Source organism: Pelodiscus sinensis, chromosome 8, assembly GCF_052426305.1.
Source record: "Pelodiscus sinensis isolate ZL-2025 chromosome 8, ASM5242630v1, whole genome shotgun sequence".
NCBI lineage: Eukaryota > Metazoa > Chordata > Testudines > Trionychidae > Pelodiscus > Pelodiscus sinensis.
Window position 1 is genome coordinate 55,666,743 of NC_143059.1, and position 15,087 is coordinate 55,681,829.

Below are 15,087 nucleotides of genomic sequence, written 5' to 3' on the forward strand. Positions count from 1 at the left end.
ACCTGTGAGCAGAGGCAGCACATAGAGCAATCTAGCCACACCTATGTCTAGGTGCAGAGTAACATGCCCACCACTTGCAGGAAGCCACCCGAAGTGAGTGCAGCCCAGATCTGGCACCCTGAAAACCTTCCCATACCACTAGTTCCCTCCTGCACACCAAACCTCTCATCCCTGGCTCCATGCCACAGCCTGCATCCCTAGCCAGAGCTCTTACTCTCTCCCACACTAATTATTGTTAACTCCGAGTTAACCAGAATATTTGACTGACACTCCATACTCCCATAGCCTGCTGGATAACAAAGCTTTTACTGTACATTAATATTTCCTATGTGACTTTTGGTATTGTAATCACAGTGGCTGCATCTAGACTGGCAAGTTTTTCCGCAAAAGCAAGTGCTTTTGCGGAAAAACTTGCCAGCTGTCTACACTGGCCGCTTGAATTTCCGCAAGAACACTGATGATCTCATGTAAGATTGTCAGTGCTCTTGCGGAAATGCTATGCTGCTCCCGTTTGGGCAAAAGCCCTCTTGTGCAAATGCTTTTGCGCAAGAGGGCCAGTGTAGACAACGCGGTATTGTTTTGCGCAAAAAAGCCCCGATCGCGAAAATGGCAATCGGAACTTTCTTGCGCAAAACTGTGTTTAGATTGGCACAGACGCTTTTCTGCAAAAAGTGCTTTTGCGGAAAAGCATCTGTGCCAATCTAGATGCTCTTTTCCGCAAATGCTTTTAACGGGAAAACTTTTCCGTTCAAAGCATTTGCGGAAAATCATGCCAGTCTAGACGTAGCCAGTATGTGTTCCAGGATATTTTGCTATGCAACTCACTTTTGGCAGCTAATAAATAATTCATGCTTAAAGAAAGGTGTAATACATGAATAAGACCTTTTACCACTAGCTGAACTGGCATCTTCTTTAGCAATCTCAACAGAGAAGCCAAAGGTCATGGAAACTGAACTTTCTTCCTGGCAGTGGGCCTTCCAAAATCAGTTGGGAAAGGGATTGGCCATAAGCTGTTAATGTTTCTATGGACTTCAGTGGGCTATGGGTTAAGTCCTGTGTTATTGTTCTGCAGAACAGACTAGGGAAAGCTTAACCCAGAATTCCAAGCCTTTCAGGAGAACCCTTAAATCAGAACAGACCCATGTGATTAGCGTTGTCTACAAAAGAACCAAAAACTTAAGCTATAGGAGATTAATACTAAGTTGATTTCTTATTAATCTTCTCCTTTCCAAGAAAATACCACAAGACTGGTGAATTTTTTCATTAGGCACTACTAAGAATACCTTTTTTGCTTTTGTGCTGGCTTTCCAAACCATTTAAGTTCATCGAATCTACTGCAGAAATTAAAAGCTGTGACAATGTCTTGGATTTAAATAAATAGATATGATGGAGCTCCCATAAGAGGCCCAGGCACTCCAAGGCAACATCTGGAGAGAGAGAAGAGTTGGGTAGTTGTAACACTTGGTTAAATCTCAGATTTTGATCTCAGTTACACCATGAAGAATGTAGAGTAATTCCCTCAGCTCATTATTTCTGCAGAGGTATTCATCTGAGAACTCACCTGGTTCCATACCTTCTGTCATCTTCTGTGTGTGTGAAAAGATTACTTCATTTGGACAGGCCTGACTGGAGTATAACCTCAAACAAGAGAAGGTGAGGCAAAACCAGTGTTAAATACATTTATTCTTATTTCTCCTCATTTTTTTAGGCTAGACTAAAAAGATGTAAGAAACCTTTGTTACCTCTCCAGTTCATTACCCTTCTGAGAATAAGATGATAAACGTGAACAACGGACTGGTGTTTCAGATTCCAGATTCGATATCTGAACTGTTGGTTCCGTATACAGGTAGACAGGTGTGTCAGCTGAAGAATTAAGAAAAACACATTTCCTTATTATTGACTGAATGTTTGTTGGTTAGGAAAATCCCAAGCACTTTTGGCATGTCTAGACTATGTGTTAATTTTGAAAGAGGATATGCAAATTCTGCATGAATTTGCATATCTTCTTCCGATGATATTTTCAAAAGAGGATCTTTCAAAAATGAAAGTAGTCTGGATGAGTTTTTTTCAGAAAAAAAAACCCTTTTTTGAAAAAAACCACTCTTCCTAAAAAAAAAATGGTTTATGTGGTTTTTCGAAAAAGGGGTGTTTTTCCTGAAAAAAACACATCCAGACTACTTTCACTTTTGAAAGATCCCTTTCGAAAATGCCATCGGAAGAAGATATACAAATTCCTGTGGAATTTGCATATCCTCTTTTGAAATTAAAACATAGTCTAGAAGTGCCTTATCAGTTTAACAATACAATGCTTTTTTCCACTCAGGAAGAATAGTTGGAATGATCATGTTGTCACCTAAGGATTCGAAGGGTTGAATTCTTGATTCACTATTACAGGCTCTTAAAAGTCTCAGAGGGTTAGCCATGTTAATCTGTAACTGAAAAAAAACTTAAAAAACAATGAATAGTTCTGCATCTAGACTAGTCTCTAAGGTGCAGCAGAACTACAGTCTCTTTACAGTTTTCACACTGGAGATTTTCACAGAGGAAAATGCTACTTTAATCTCTTGTCAGAATTCAAAATATAGGATGATTAGCGCTCCTACATGCTGTGGTAACACAAATAAAGAGCACCTATCTGCAATAAAACAAGAAAAAGAACTCTCAGTGGGAATTCTTGGAGGGTGAGGATGGGGAAGGCACAAGTATGGGAGCTGAATTCAACTTCTGTTTCTGCTATAATGCTTCCTTGGGTCCCGATTCAGCAAAACATTTAAACCAACTTAATTTTAAGCCCAGAATAAAGCTTATTGACTTCAATGGAACATGTGTTAGAGTTAAGGATATGCAAAAGTGCATTATTAAATAGGACTTTGTGTTGCCTCAGAGCTTTGCCAATCTGAAGTGCAAATCTATTTTTGCCTCAGTTTCCTGATAATTAATTGGGGGAAAATACTCTAATTAACTGGTCATAAGGTACAGCTGTAAAACTGAAAAAAAATCATGAAAAAGCCATCAAAAGTCTTGTGTATTTTCATGAGAAGTTCAAGCTTTTTGAAATTTTCCAACGAGCTCTAGTAAGTACACAAGTGCCTTCTACTGGATAGACTCAGAACTGAGAACAACCCTAATGCCTATCAGAGTTTCTCTTCTCAGATGCCTGGTGCTTGTGAGTAGGGGGTAGAAGAATTTGAGTTCTATTCCTGTTGCCAGTGTCACAGTGTATTTCCAGGTAGTGACAATGTGAAGGAGAGTGATAACTGTGACATTTTAGGCAACTGCAGCTTCACTACCATTCTTGCCCCATCTCAAAGGTGTATTGTGTGCCTAAGTTAATTCTTATGTAGGGTTGCCAGGTGTCCGGTATTGACCCGGACAGTCCAGTATTTTCACCTCCTGTCCGGTTAAATTCAGAAAATACCGGGCACCTAACATGTCCGGTATTTTCTGATTTTTTTTCCCCGGCCAGGAGGCAAAAATCCCGTGTGCTTAGCTGGTATTGCAAGGGAGCTGTCTGGCCCGGAGCAGGAAGAGAAGATGGCGGACAGCCGCCGACATACTGTTAGGGCCGAAAAACCTCAAAAGCATTTCTTAAAGGAGCCATGCTTTTTTTTTTTTTTTTTTTTTTAATTTTTTGCTTAACTCTTGGGGTCCCTTTTTTTTTTGGTCTCCCCCTTTTTTTCCCCCCTCAACAGAATTTTTTTTGGTTAAACCATCTGGCAACACTATTCTTATGGAAAGGACTATACATTGAGCAGTATTATTTACCACTGTATTTCTAGACAACTAAATCCTCTCTGCATTGAATGACTCATAGTTCGAAACCCATGTCTGTGATGTGAATGGTACCTGTAGTTTTAGTTTTTCAGGAATTAGGCCTTTTTGTGTTTTGAATCAATGGGTTAATAATGTCTTCCCCTAACTGCACAGATAATCTTTTAGATAAGGATCCTTAAAAGATTTGTTCAAACACATGGCAATGTGATGAGACTGCTGTAACTAAGACTGGTATAAAACAGTGGCTCAGATACCAACATGGAGCTGCAGCCTCACCAAAAAATCTTTCACCCAGATCTGGAACCTCTTTTGAGGTTCTGAGGTGCTCAACCAAGTTGATTTCCACTTAAAGCTACTTCTTCATGGTGGGAGGGAGACCACCCCCTCATTCTGCAGCAGCAACACCAGAAATGAATTGCTGGGCTTTTTTGTTGCTGCCAATTCTGTAAGTATTACAGAAGGCTGTTTGATCTGTCCACCTTGTCTTTGCTCCTAAATGCTCACAGACATTCACCTTCCTTCCCCCCCCCCCCCCCGCATTCCCCTTCTGTTCTGAAATGTGATTTGTCCTTTTCATATGTGTTCATTTTTTTTTAATTGTATCCTTTGGTATATATGGTTGTGACTATTTTCTTCCACTATTTGATCTGAGGAAGTGGGTCTGGCCCACGAAAGCTCATCATCTAATAAACCATCTTGTTAGTCTTTAAAGTGCTACATAGTCCTGTATTTTGTTTCAGCTACACCAGACTAACACGGCTACATTTCTATCACTCTCCTAAATAGTGTAATGTTTAAAAGGACAGCAGCAACATTTCTGGGACTTGTTGCCAATTCAATTAAAAAATCAAGTCAGTTCCAAAAATTAGACTGGCTTTTTTTTTAAAGAAAGATTTTTTTAAAATCTTTTTTCTTTGATTTAGGTTTTTTGAGATTTTACAGTACACCAGGTCACATTTTCAAGCTCTTCCTTGCAACCAGAAGGATTAGAAACTTATTTTACCCTTTTATTTAACAAAAGTTGAAATTCTCATGTACTTGGTTATTTGCAGAAACATGTTTTAGGTCACATGCCAAATATGAAAAACTCACAATAACATTGTGAGAACTGGCAACTCCACATTGCTGTAGAATGGGAGGATAAGCAAAGTCATTTGCCTCCAGAAGAACAGCCTGAGGATATGTCTAGACTGCAGGCTTCTTTCGGAAGAAGATTTTCTGGAAGAGATCTTCTGAAAAAACTTCTTCCGAAAGAAAGCATCTACACAGCAAAAGCACATTGAAAAAGCAATCTGCTTTTCTGGAAGATAGTGTCCACGCTGAATGGACGCTATCTCGCATTTAAGCTGTGATTACTATGGACGGAGTGGCCATCAGGGCACCTGTGCTTTTTTCCTCTTTCCTCTTCTTTAGAAAGAACTCCCTCTTCCCCATCCACACATGCCTTTTTCTGAAAGAGCTCTTTCGGAAAAAGGCTTTTTCCTCGTAGAAAGAGGCTTACCAATGTTGGAAAACCCCTTCTGTTTTTTTTTTTTTTTCGAAAGAACATGACTGAAGTGTGGACGTAAATGAAATTTTTTCGGAACAGCTGTTTTCCCAAAAAATTCTGCAGTGTAGACATACCCAGATGATGGAAAGGGAAATGGACACCAGCTAGTATGTCAAAGACATCATGCCTATAAACTCAGCTCTAGCAGCAAGTTTACTGGCCAGTCCTGAACCTCCAAAGAAAGAGAAGGGATTAGTGGCTGGTTCAAACATGTAGCAGCAGAAGTAACATCCCTGAAGGTGGTAGTTGGTTACAAGGATTTTTCCCAATTAGCAGGGAGCCTGGGTTTTCCCTCAGTAGCCCTGGGTTTTAGACAGGAGGAAGAAGGACTCTACGATTAAATCCAAACTTACCCAAAGTTCAGCCGTTTGGAGTGGAGATTTTCCTGTGGCCACATTTCTAGTTAAAATGCATGAGCAAAAGCAAATCATGCTTTCTTCTGTTTCCCTACCTGTCATTAGCCTCTTCAGGGTCTCGTTGAGGCAGACTCTGAAAGCCTTATTAGCTTGTGCAATTCCTAACAGATCACAGCTTTGGCTGTAAGGAAACTGCCAGCGATTGGTGAAGCCAGCCTGTATGCGGAAGTAACGTTGTCTCAAGGGCAATGGAGCCTTAAAAAAAGACAGAGCGATACATCTTTGTAATATGTTGCAGCAAGAAGGTGTGGTCTCATGCCATGACAGATGGGGAGGGAGGTGCAACTGCCCTCTGGGGAACAGAACCAGGATATCTTTAGCCACCCCACTGGAAGCAAGAATAGGAAATGGTGCTGTAAAAGGCCATCCATCTAGCTCAACTGGGGAAGAGAGCAGGCCATCTCTTCCCTGTTACTCCTGGAGCCTGAACCTGATGGGGACTGCTCCAGTGTGCCAGACCTGGAGAGACTGGCAGAGCTGTCCGACCCCAAGGAGCCATTGGGACTGTCACGTGCCATCTCGCCGAGTGAGGATGATAACAACCCGGAGCCCAGGTACATCTGAACAAGGAGGGTAAGAAGGAGCCCAGGAATGCCAAATAGGTTTGGCTCTGTGACTGTGGGCAAGCCAGCCAGTGTGTTGCAGTTGGATTTCCCTGCTGATCCAGTGGCAGACGACTCAGCCACAGTTTGGGTCCTGGGCTGGGATGCAGTGGAGTGGGAGGGCCTGTGTCCCGCCAACCACCCATCACTGTCAGTGGTGGCCACCTCCCCATCTGGTTGTTAGGAGGCCTGCGAGGGTTGAGCACCAACCTAAATTAGGTTCTGACTGTAGGCAATGCACTGGGGGTGTGAGAGATCACAAGCCCCAAACGCCATGAGCAGGAGAGGCTGGCCAGCAGACACAGACTAGCAGTGGAGAGGGATCTGGTGCCTGCAGCAGGGGTCTGTCCCTCCCTCCCTCTCTTCCCACTGTAGTCACCAGCAGCGGCAGGGCAAGTGGAGCAGCGGCCCCAGCCTGCTGTGCTCCTCCAGCTGCATGGCTCAGGGGAGGGGGCTGAATAGTTTGCAGGGGAGAGGAGTTCATGTGACCGTGGTCTCCTGGAGCTCTTCACTGGTCGCCTCTGGTTCTGACTGTGGGTCAGAGCTCCTACTTGGTTGCTGCTCCACCCTGACTGAGGACTCTGGGCAAAGACTCATTTTTGCACTGACTGACTAACTCAGGGTTTCCCAACCTATGGGTCAGGACCCAACTATGGGTCGCCATTACATTTCAAAAGAGTCACCAAGTGTCTCCCCAGGTGGCTCTGTCCTCCCTTCTCCCCCCATTTTGAATTGCTTTGGGTCACCAAGTCTTCCTGAATTGTCAAAATGGGTCCCCATCTGGAAAAGGTTGGGAACCACTGGCTAACTGGAGGCCAGAGCCTCTACATGCTCACTGCCCCACACACTGACTGAGGGCACCAGGCAAACAGACTCACTACCCTTGCTCCGCCTGACTGCATTCTGGGTTGGTTAACACTGAGCTTGTTTCCCCTGAACCCAGGTTACCCCAGAAGTGTTGTAGCAAGGGGGCATGGTCTCCCACCATGACACATGGGGAAGGAATCACAACCACCTTATATGGGTATTTCTCAAGGGCTGGGGTTCTACACCAAGATTTGTGTTCTTGGAGCACAGAAGCAAGTGTTCTATCAAGTCAAATCTACAGTGTGTTCGCTAGTCGTCCTCTCTTAGAATGGAGGTGGGGCAAACCCAGAATTACGTAGCAACTCCTCCTCCCTGGCCTACAGCTTTGGGAGATCTGATCAGTTAGGACCCTCATCTAACCATACTAGTCACGGTTTTTCTAAGCCAGCACCCATCTGACAAAGTTATGCAAAATACAAAGGCCACCTGACTTTGAATCTCTGATGTCTAAACTCAGTACTCAATAAGCCAGGCAAAATTCCACTAAAAGAACAGACTTTCACTGGACTTATCATGAAAAAAAAAGAGCATTTAATATAGGTATTGCATGAAGCATTACATTGGCCATGGGTCACTGCCCTTAGTGCAAACATGTATATGTTCATAGGGAAATTGTGCCATCATGAACTTCACAATCCCACCTAATTACAAGGGAATTTATTATTTCTTTGTCATCTAATTACAAGGGATTTGCCCTTAAGAAATGAATTAAAATTACTACAGTTCTGAGGTGTCTTCTAGTTGTTTTCAGGAGCCTGCCTTTACAATTAGCGTGCAGTAGATACCCATGTGTAATTCCCATTAGTCTCATTTACAGTTATACTCCCATACACTATATGCGATCAATCAGATAATAGATATTAGTCTTCAGTGCTTATAGCTACTAAAATCAGTAATTGTCATATGTTTGGGAGAGGCAGTTTAGAGATACTTATGCTATTTAGAAGTTTTAGCTTTAATAAGGCATTGGTATCAATCGGAAGATATTACACCTACCTTGGGTATTTTCTTTTCACTTGGGGAAAGTCCTCCCATGGCTGCAAAAGGAGCTGAGAGCAAATAGCTGAGAGGTAAAGGAACACAGTAAAGCATGAGACCAAAACTACGTTTTACAAATTCATTAAGTTCCTCCCATTCTCTCAACTAGAGAGAGATCAAATCCTATCCTTCGGGTGCTCAGTGAAGTTAATGGGAAATGCATGGTCAGTTCTGAAGACAGAATTTGACCAGTTTGCAGATTAAATCTATAGAACTTGGGGTTTTCAGCACCTTTGAAAGTCAGATTATAGAGGTCTCAAACTGAGGCACAACGAATTAGTGAGCCCATTTAAAAATTCAGCCTGATCTTTGGCCTTGGTGTCCACACCAATACAATGGGGATATTATATTTCCCCCTCATTGGGGTTTTTTTTTTAGGCTAAATTCAGCAATGGCTGCAGAGACTTTGGACAGAAGGAGAACAGCACAGTATGTGAAGCATTAGAAGGAAGTTTTCCTACAGTGTGCATGAATCAGTTTCATAGTGTTACAGGAATCATTTGAAAACAAAAGTCAGTTTTGCAAGAGAGGAAGTGGACTCCATGATTAGACAGGGGATCATCATTCAGCAGGAAATCTCACTGCGCCTTTCAAATATATACGTAAACATTAATTCATACTTACCAGTCTGCTGGTTTAATATCTGATGAAGGAACCTGGGGGACAAAAGCAGTCAGCTGTGCTAACTCTAATGATTTCTGACTGGCCACTAAATTAGTAGTGTTTATGGTCGCCATGATGAATGCTGTTAATAATGGTAAACTTTTTTATGCATTGCTGGTCTTAAACACAGCTGAGGAGTGTTGGAAACTAGCTGCCAAAAGGCTCCCAAGCTCCCTTCTCCTGTCACCCACTGCCTTGGATTTCTCCTAGACAAATTGATGCATCATGTTTCCATGGACTACAGGAGACAGTCTGTGTTGGAACACAAGGGACCATTCTGGTGGTCATCTGATTCAGACAATTTGTTATTATGACATGTACTTTCTATTATGACATCATGAAATCCTTGCAGAAGTGATGTAGAAAGCACCCTGCGGCTACCCTGTAGTAGAAACACCCCCATTTGATTATTCCCTATAGGCAAGATGTCATTTAGCCTTTCTTAATCCATTTAATGACTGTTTTTATATTATATAGACTTAACTTTTAAAATCAAAATGCCTTTATTCAAATTGTAATCTCCAGGAATGCAATCAGGTTTGATAAGACTGTTTCCCATAAAATTATGTTGAGTAACATTCATTGTATTCCTACACTTTGTTTATTAATTGAACCATTTCTCAGATTTTCCATTGTTTTGTCTGGGACAGAGGTTGGCCTGTTACATCCATGTGTAAATGCTATTACAGCTAACATAGCTCTAGCATGGTTACTGGGAAAAGTGTGGACAGAAATAAGAATAATAGTAGCCCAGCTGTGCTGCACGCTTATCCTCCCAAGGTAGTTTTACAAAGTGGCCCATACATTAGTATTATGGATTGCAACCGGGAAGCAGCATGTCTATGTAATGGGACGTCTTGCTGGGTTGTCAGCTGCAGGGACTGAATCCAGAACCCTGTGGATTGAAAAGTATAAATCTCTACTGCCTGAACAATATGACTAAGTTCTTAGCTTAAAGGCAGCGTGATGAGGTGTGCATACCCCACACTAAAGCAGGTGGAGTTAAAACTCTGTGGGCAGAAGTCCCGCCTCTCCACCCAGACTGGGCATCTCCAAATGCTGGGACAGCATAAAAGGCAAGAGCGCAGCTCAGTCTGGGCTGGCCTTGGAAGGTGAAGGATCTACAGGGCCCCACCAGCCGGCGACCCTGACAGTGGGAACCAGAGTCCCAGAAAACTGCTGTACACAGCCCCAGAGGAGCCCTAGGGAGAAGCGGCTGCTGGGGAACCAGAGGACCCAGCGACCACATGGGATGCCAACCCACCGGCACTGGTAGGAAGTGACCCAGGGAGGGTGCAGGAGCGGCCTCTCCCGCCCAGGTAAACTTGGTGTGTTTCGGCCAGATTCCCTGCTGAGGGAGTGGTAGGCCACTCTGCAGCTCACAGAACCCTGGCTAAGGACCTGGTGGAGTAGGGTGGGCCTGGGTCCCCCTATCCTCCAAATCCAATTGACTCTAGCTGATAGTTCTTATCCCAGGGCTGTACAGCCTAACTATTGACTCTGGCTGTTGGGCTGTACTGCCCTGCAACAAAGGCTGACCACTATGGACTTCAGGTATCAAGTTGTGCTGCCCCTGAGTTAAAGGGCCTACTCTATTGACTTTGGCCCCCAGGCCGTCTCACCTGGAGTTAAAGGGCCAGCCACTACTGGCTTTGGCTACCAAGCTGTGCTGACCTGAGTTAAAGGGCCAATAACCCCTACTGACTTTGGCTACTAGGCCGGGCTGCCCTGAGTTAGTGGGCTGCTCCTCACTGACTCTAGCCATTAGGCAGTACAACCCTGGACCAAGGGTTGGTGCTCCTAGACCGAGAGATTGCCAACAATTCAACAGCTGACTAGGCCACGCCCACACTCCTGTATACTTTTCCCTAAGCGTGTGCATATGCCGCGACAGGCAGTAATACAGTCTGAAGCCTCTATGCCAGTGGTGGGCAACCTGTCTTGCAGGCCTCAAGACATTTTGCTGAATTTGGCCATCCATAGGCATCACACCCCCATGGTGTGATCACATCTCCATTCCCGGCATACGTAGGCTGTGGGGAAAGTGTCTACAGTGGTCACAGGGGTATGCGGATGGCCACTTCCCACAGCTCCCAGAAATCCAATTCTAGAGTATGGTCTCCTTTCAGAGGGAGGTGGACATCACTTGCCCACCTACTCTTCACTAGATCATCCAATTGATCACAAAGTCTCATCATCTACAAAGAGACTGGGAGAATGAGGAATCCGTGTCTCTGTTTCTAGTGACCACACGAGATTTGGGGTATGTCCACATTGCAAAAATCAAAACCCGCAGCATCAAGACTCACATAAAACTGACTTGGGTCAATTCTAAAAATAGCTGGGTAGATATCTGGGCTCTGGCTGGAGCCCATGGTCTGAAATCTGGTGAGGAGGGTAGATCTGAGAGCACAGGTTCCAGCTCAAAGCTGAATGTCTACACACTGGCCCATAGTATGAGTCCTGCAAGATGAAGTCTGATGACCTGAGCTGTGAAACTCACTGCTCTGGGTCTTTTTTCAGTGTAAATATGCTCTCAGTTCCATTTTGGCCTTCTACCATAACAAGTAGGGACAAATAATTGTGAGTCCACATGAACACACTTAGCTACTCCCATCTCCCAAGAAGGAGCCATAGATACTTTTCGAAGGTTAGAGGGTAGGATTAAAAACAAACCAAAGTATTGCTTATTTCCTGGAAAGGAAAAACTGATTCCTATAACCAGCCTCCATGCCATTCATCCTTATGGCCTTTCAACATTTTGGGAGGAAGAATTAGCATCCTCAACAGCCAGAAACAGGTAGACAAACTTGATTCTACAGGAGGAAAAAACAGAATGAAGTCCCTTATATTTTACTTTCCATAGGGCCCCAAAAATTGTCTAAAACAAGTCCTGCACATCTCCCTGACCACCCTCCCTCCCCAAATTATTTTCTCTGGGTGGCAAATACTGACATCTAGTGCCCGGAGATTAATTTTAGATGAATTTTGGGACTTTTCTCCCCACCTCAGTCAATGTCTCTATCTAAAACCTTTAAAAAATTCTCTTAAATGCTCACTCCACAGACATCATCTATCATTTATTTATTTATATAGATATACAGGTTTAACGTGTATATTTAATTTCCAGTATTACAAAATATGTTACATGTATATAAAGGAAAATATGGCCCTTTAATGCTGAATGGCAGCATCTAAAATACAAGGATGAAGTACATCCAATTTGGCTAAAGGGACTTCACCAAATGCTAAACAATAAATATTTAGCAGAATATAACAGTTTTAAGGAGCCAGATCAAAGTAATACAAGCTAAGAATAAAATGAAAAAATGCTGATTTGCTATTAGCTTAGGTTTGTATGAGTCTTTTTAGTAAATACTCTCAACTGAGTTCCTTTGTGTTGCCGAAATCTTATTATTATTTAACATTCTACTAGCATAGCTCTTAGGAATCGTAGCCATGGACTCAGAATCCATTGTGCTAGGCACTATGAAAACACAGAACACTGTCTCTGCCCCTACAGAGCTTACAATCTAAGTAGAAGACAACAAGCAATAGATGATAAGAGACAGAGGGAAGAGTACAAGGAAACCGTTAAATAACATGGTCGGCAATACTTTCAAAGCAGATCAGTTACATTGTACCTTGAAGGTAAAGCTGTTTCAACAATTTGATGTAAAGCAGCAATAAAATCACATGTATTTTATAGTCATCCTAAGTGAAACTAAAGTAGTTTTATGGATGCCTGCAGATTCCTAAGAAAGTTATTTTTTTGCAATGATTTTCAGTAAATTACTGCAGAAACAAAACTGAAAATTTAGTGAATCTTTAATTTTATTGTGACTGCAGTTGCATTTGTCTATAAAATTCCATAAACACAGAGGCCAATTTTTAAAATGATTTTGTAAAATTAGATCTCTAAATTCATATTATAACTATGCTCTAATTTAACTATTGGATTTGAAGCAGGAGCTCAGCAAAGTTCTATGATTTGGGTTATACAGAAGGTCAGACCAGAAGATTACAATAGTCTTTTCTGGCCTATAATAGCTATGAGTATCAAGCACTTACATAAGTAGGTTGCTATTAAGAGGTGCTGTGCATCTGTTACGTGTATATAAATTAATGGCAGCTCAGTACCTTTTGAAAGTCAAGTCACTAATATTAGGATCCCACGTTTACAATTTTTGGTCCATATGTATAATTGATATGATCAGAAATACCACCAGGGCCTGATCATTTTCCACAGCAGACAATGGTAACAAGTGTGGACTGCTATTGCTCCATCTCAGCTTTGAGAGAAATGACACTGTTGTACTATGCGATGACAATATTTTAAGCATTAATAGGGAAACATGAAATATTATAAAATATTTTAATGTAAAATGTACATGCTGGATTGATTTAATTTTGAAGTTACTATGGAGCACACAATGATTGAACGGCTATCAATGCCTGCTGTTTTTATAGTGCCTTTCATTCAGATGGATCCCAAAGTGCTTTATGCTTTACTGCACAAGCAAACTAAAAAACAAATGATTATAGTCAATGAGAGGGGGATCAAGGACTATATACAGGGATCACCCCACACAATATTAAAATACAGACATTTACAATAGGAAGCAAAGAATTAGCTATTACTATATCCAGTTGAAACTGCGGAGGGTATTCAAATCAGAATGTCATTACTCTACTTATAATTTGGTTAGGACATTCCACTCCATAAGTCTACTGGTAGAGATAGAGTTAAGTTGATCTTTTGGAAGGAAGCCCACAAGTTGCAAATTATTTTGCAGATTAATGTTGTTTTGCTGTTTTGTAGGTTCTCTGATTGTAATATTGGCCTATAGAGAACATCCAGAATGTAGAATCTTTTCAAACATTGTTTTCCCCCCTCATGACCATGTTGTGAATGATTAATGTTGGGGATGATAACGAACATTATTTGAAGGATTATTAGATACATTATGGTCCATTAGATTTTTCAATTACTACTTTTGAACATTTCCGTTTGTTTTTCAATTTACATATGCCAACAATTCAAAAGCATTTTGAACATGTAAAACCTTCTTCACCACGCTACAAGGCTGCTACTTGCAGCTAAGTCTTCTTTTTTCTAGGTATAATATTACATTCATGTATACAAATTCTGTAATAATGTATATGCTCCAGTATAACATTAAATATTATCACCAGAAGCTCCTTGGGGTAAAGAGGAGGCAGAAGAGGAAGTTTGCCAACACTGTTAAGTCACAATATAATCTTTATCTGCTGTTGTAAATTTCCTCTGAGCCTCCATCTTTTCATGACAGAATTGTACCCTTTTCAAGTATCTCTAACCTGCACTAATTGTTGTATTTATATTTGAGTAACATTCTTAGGAATGGTTAGTCATTGTTTCTAAAAAGGCAGCCTTGTAGCGTTGGTTTACTGGTGTTTGATTTTGTTTTTTACTTCAAGTTAAACAGCAGATGCCACAACACTGTAGAGACCAGGAGAGATATGTAGCTGATAGAGATGGCGTTTCTTGAGCCCAGGCTTTTAGCGTTACAGTTGTTTGAATAACAACAATGAACGCTCACTCCAGGTGCTTTGGATCCATCCCTTCTTGCCCGTTCACAGAATGATTTGAATGAACAGGACTTCATAAGACCACCTACAACAGAGCCACATTTAATCCAAAACATAAGAGGTTCAGGTTTGCTTGCTTGTTTTGCTGTCTTATAAACAGGAATCTAAACATCCAGTGATCAAACATAATGAAGAGACAAGCATAATAACAATCATTCTGCTGTTATGGCATTTTTATGAGTATGAGTTTATAAACATTAATTAATTCCAAAGTTTGCTATTTTATCTCATCTCCAATAATGTACATCTACATGGTGTGCTATAGTGCATTAATAAGAAGAATTTAATATCTACCTATATTTTTATTGTCATATTTCTGCTAATCCATATATAATAAGAGTTAAGATTTGTTAACAGTACTTAAATAGAGAGAGAACATATTTAACTACAGGTACCTATATTTTCTCATCATCTGAGTAGCTTCTTCTAGCCAACTGGTAATTTAATTCTCACAGGTATCTCATAACAGAAAGTAATAAATATGATGCTTTTTGGTCACAATTTTGTATCTACTTACTTGCTTGTCCTCTTATGACTGCACATGCAT

The 15,087-nt window shown here is 41.6% G+C and overlaps 1 protein-coding gene across 2 annotated transcripts in view; it reads right to left on the bottom strand.

Moving 5' to 3' along the window:
• BTBD16 (BTB domain containing 16) overlaps positions 1–9,131 on the bottom strand; it is a 48,164-nt gene extending 39,033 nt beyond the window's left edge. Inside the window, exons 1-6 of one of the 2 annotated variants that reach the window (XM_075935336.2) lie at positions 8,871–9,131; positions 8,205–8,271; positions 5,775–5,934; positions 1,743–1,863; positions 1,562–1,638; positions 1,284–1,427 (exon numbers count right to left, since the gene is read on the bottom strand). In XM_075935336.2, coding sequence (XP_075791451.2) covers positions 1,284–1,427; positions 1,562–1,638; positions 1,743–1,863; positions 5,775–5,934; positions 8,205–8,271; positions 8,871–8,983 — 682 coding nt within the window. In that variant the 5' untranslated portion in view covers positions 8,984–9,131. The remainder of the gene's footprint in view (positions 1–1,283; positions 1,428–1,561; positions 1,639–1,742; positions 1,864–5,774; positions 5,935–8,204; positions 8,272–8,870) is intronic. The other variant, XM_006111441.4, reaches the window with a different exon arrangement.
• Between the last annotated feature and the right edge of the window lie 5,956 nt (positions 9,132–15,087).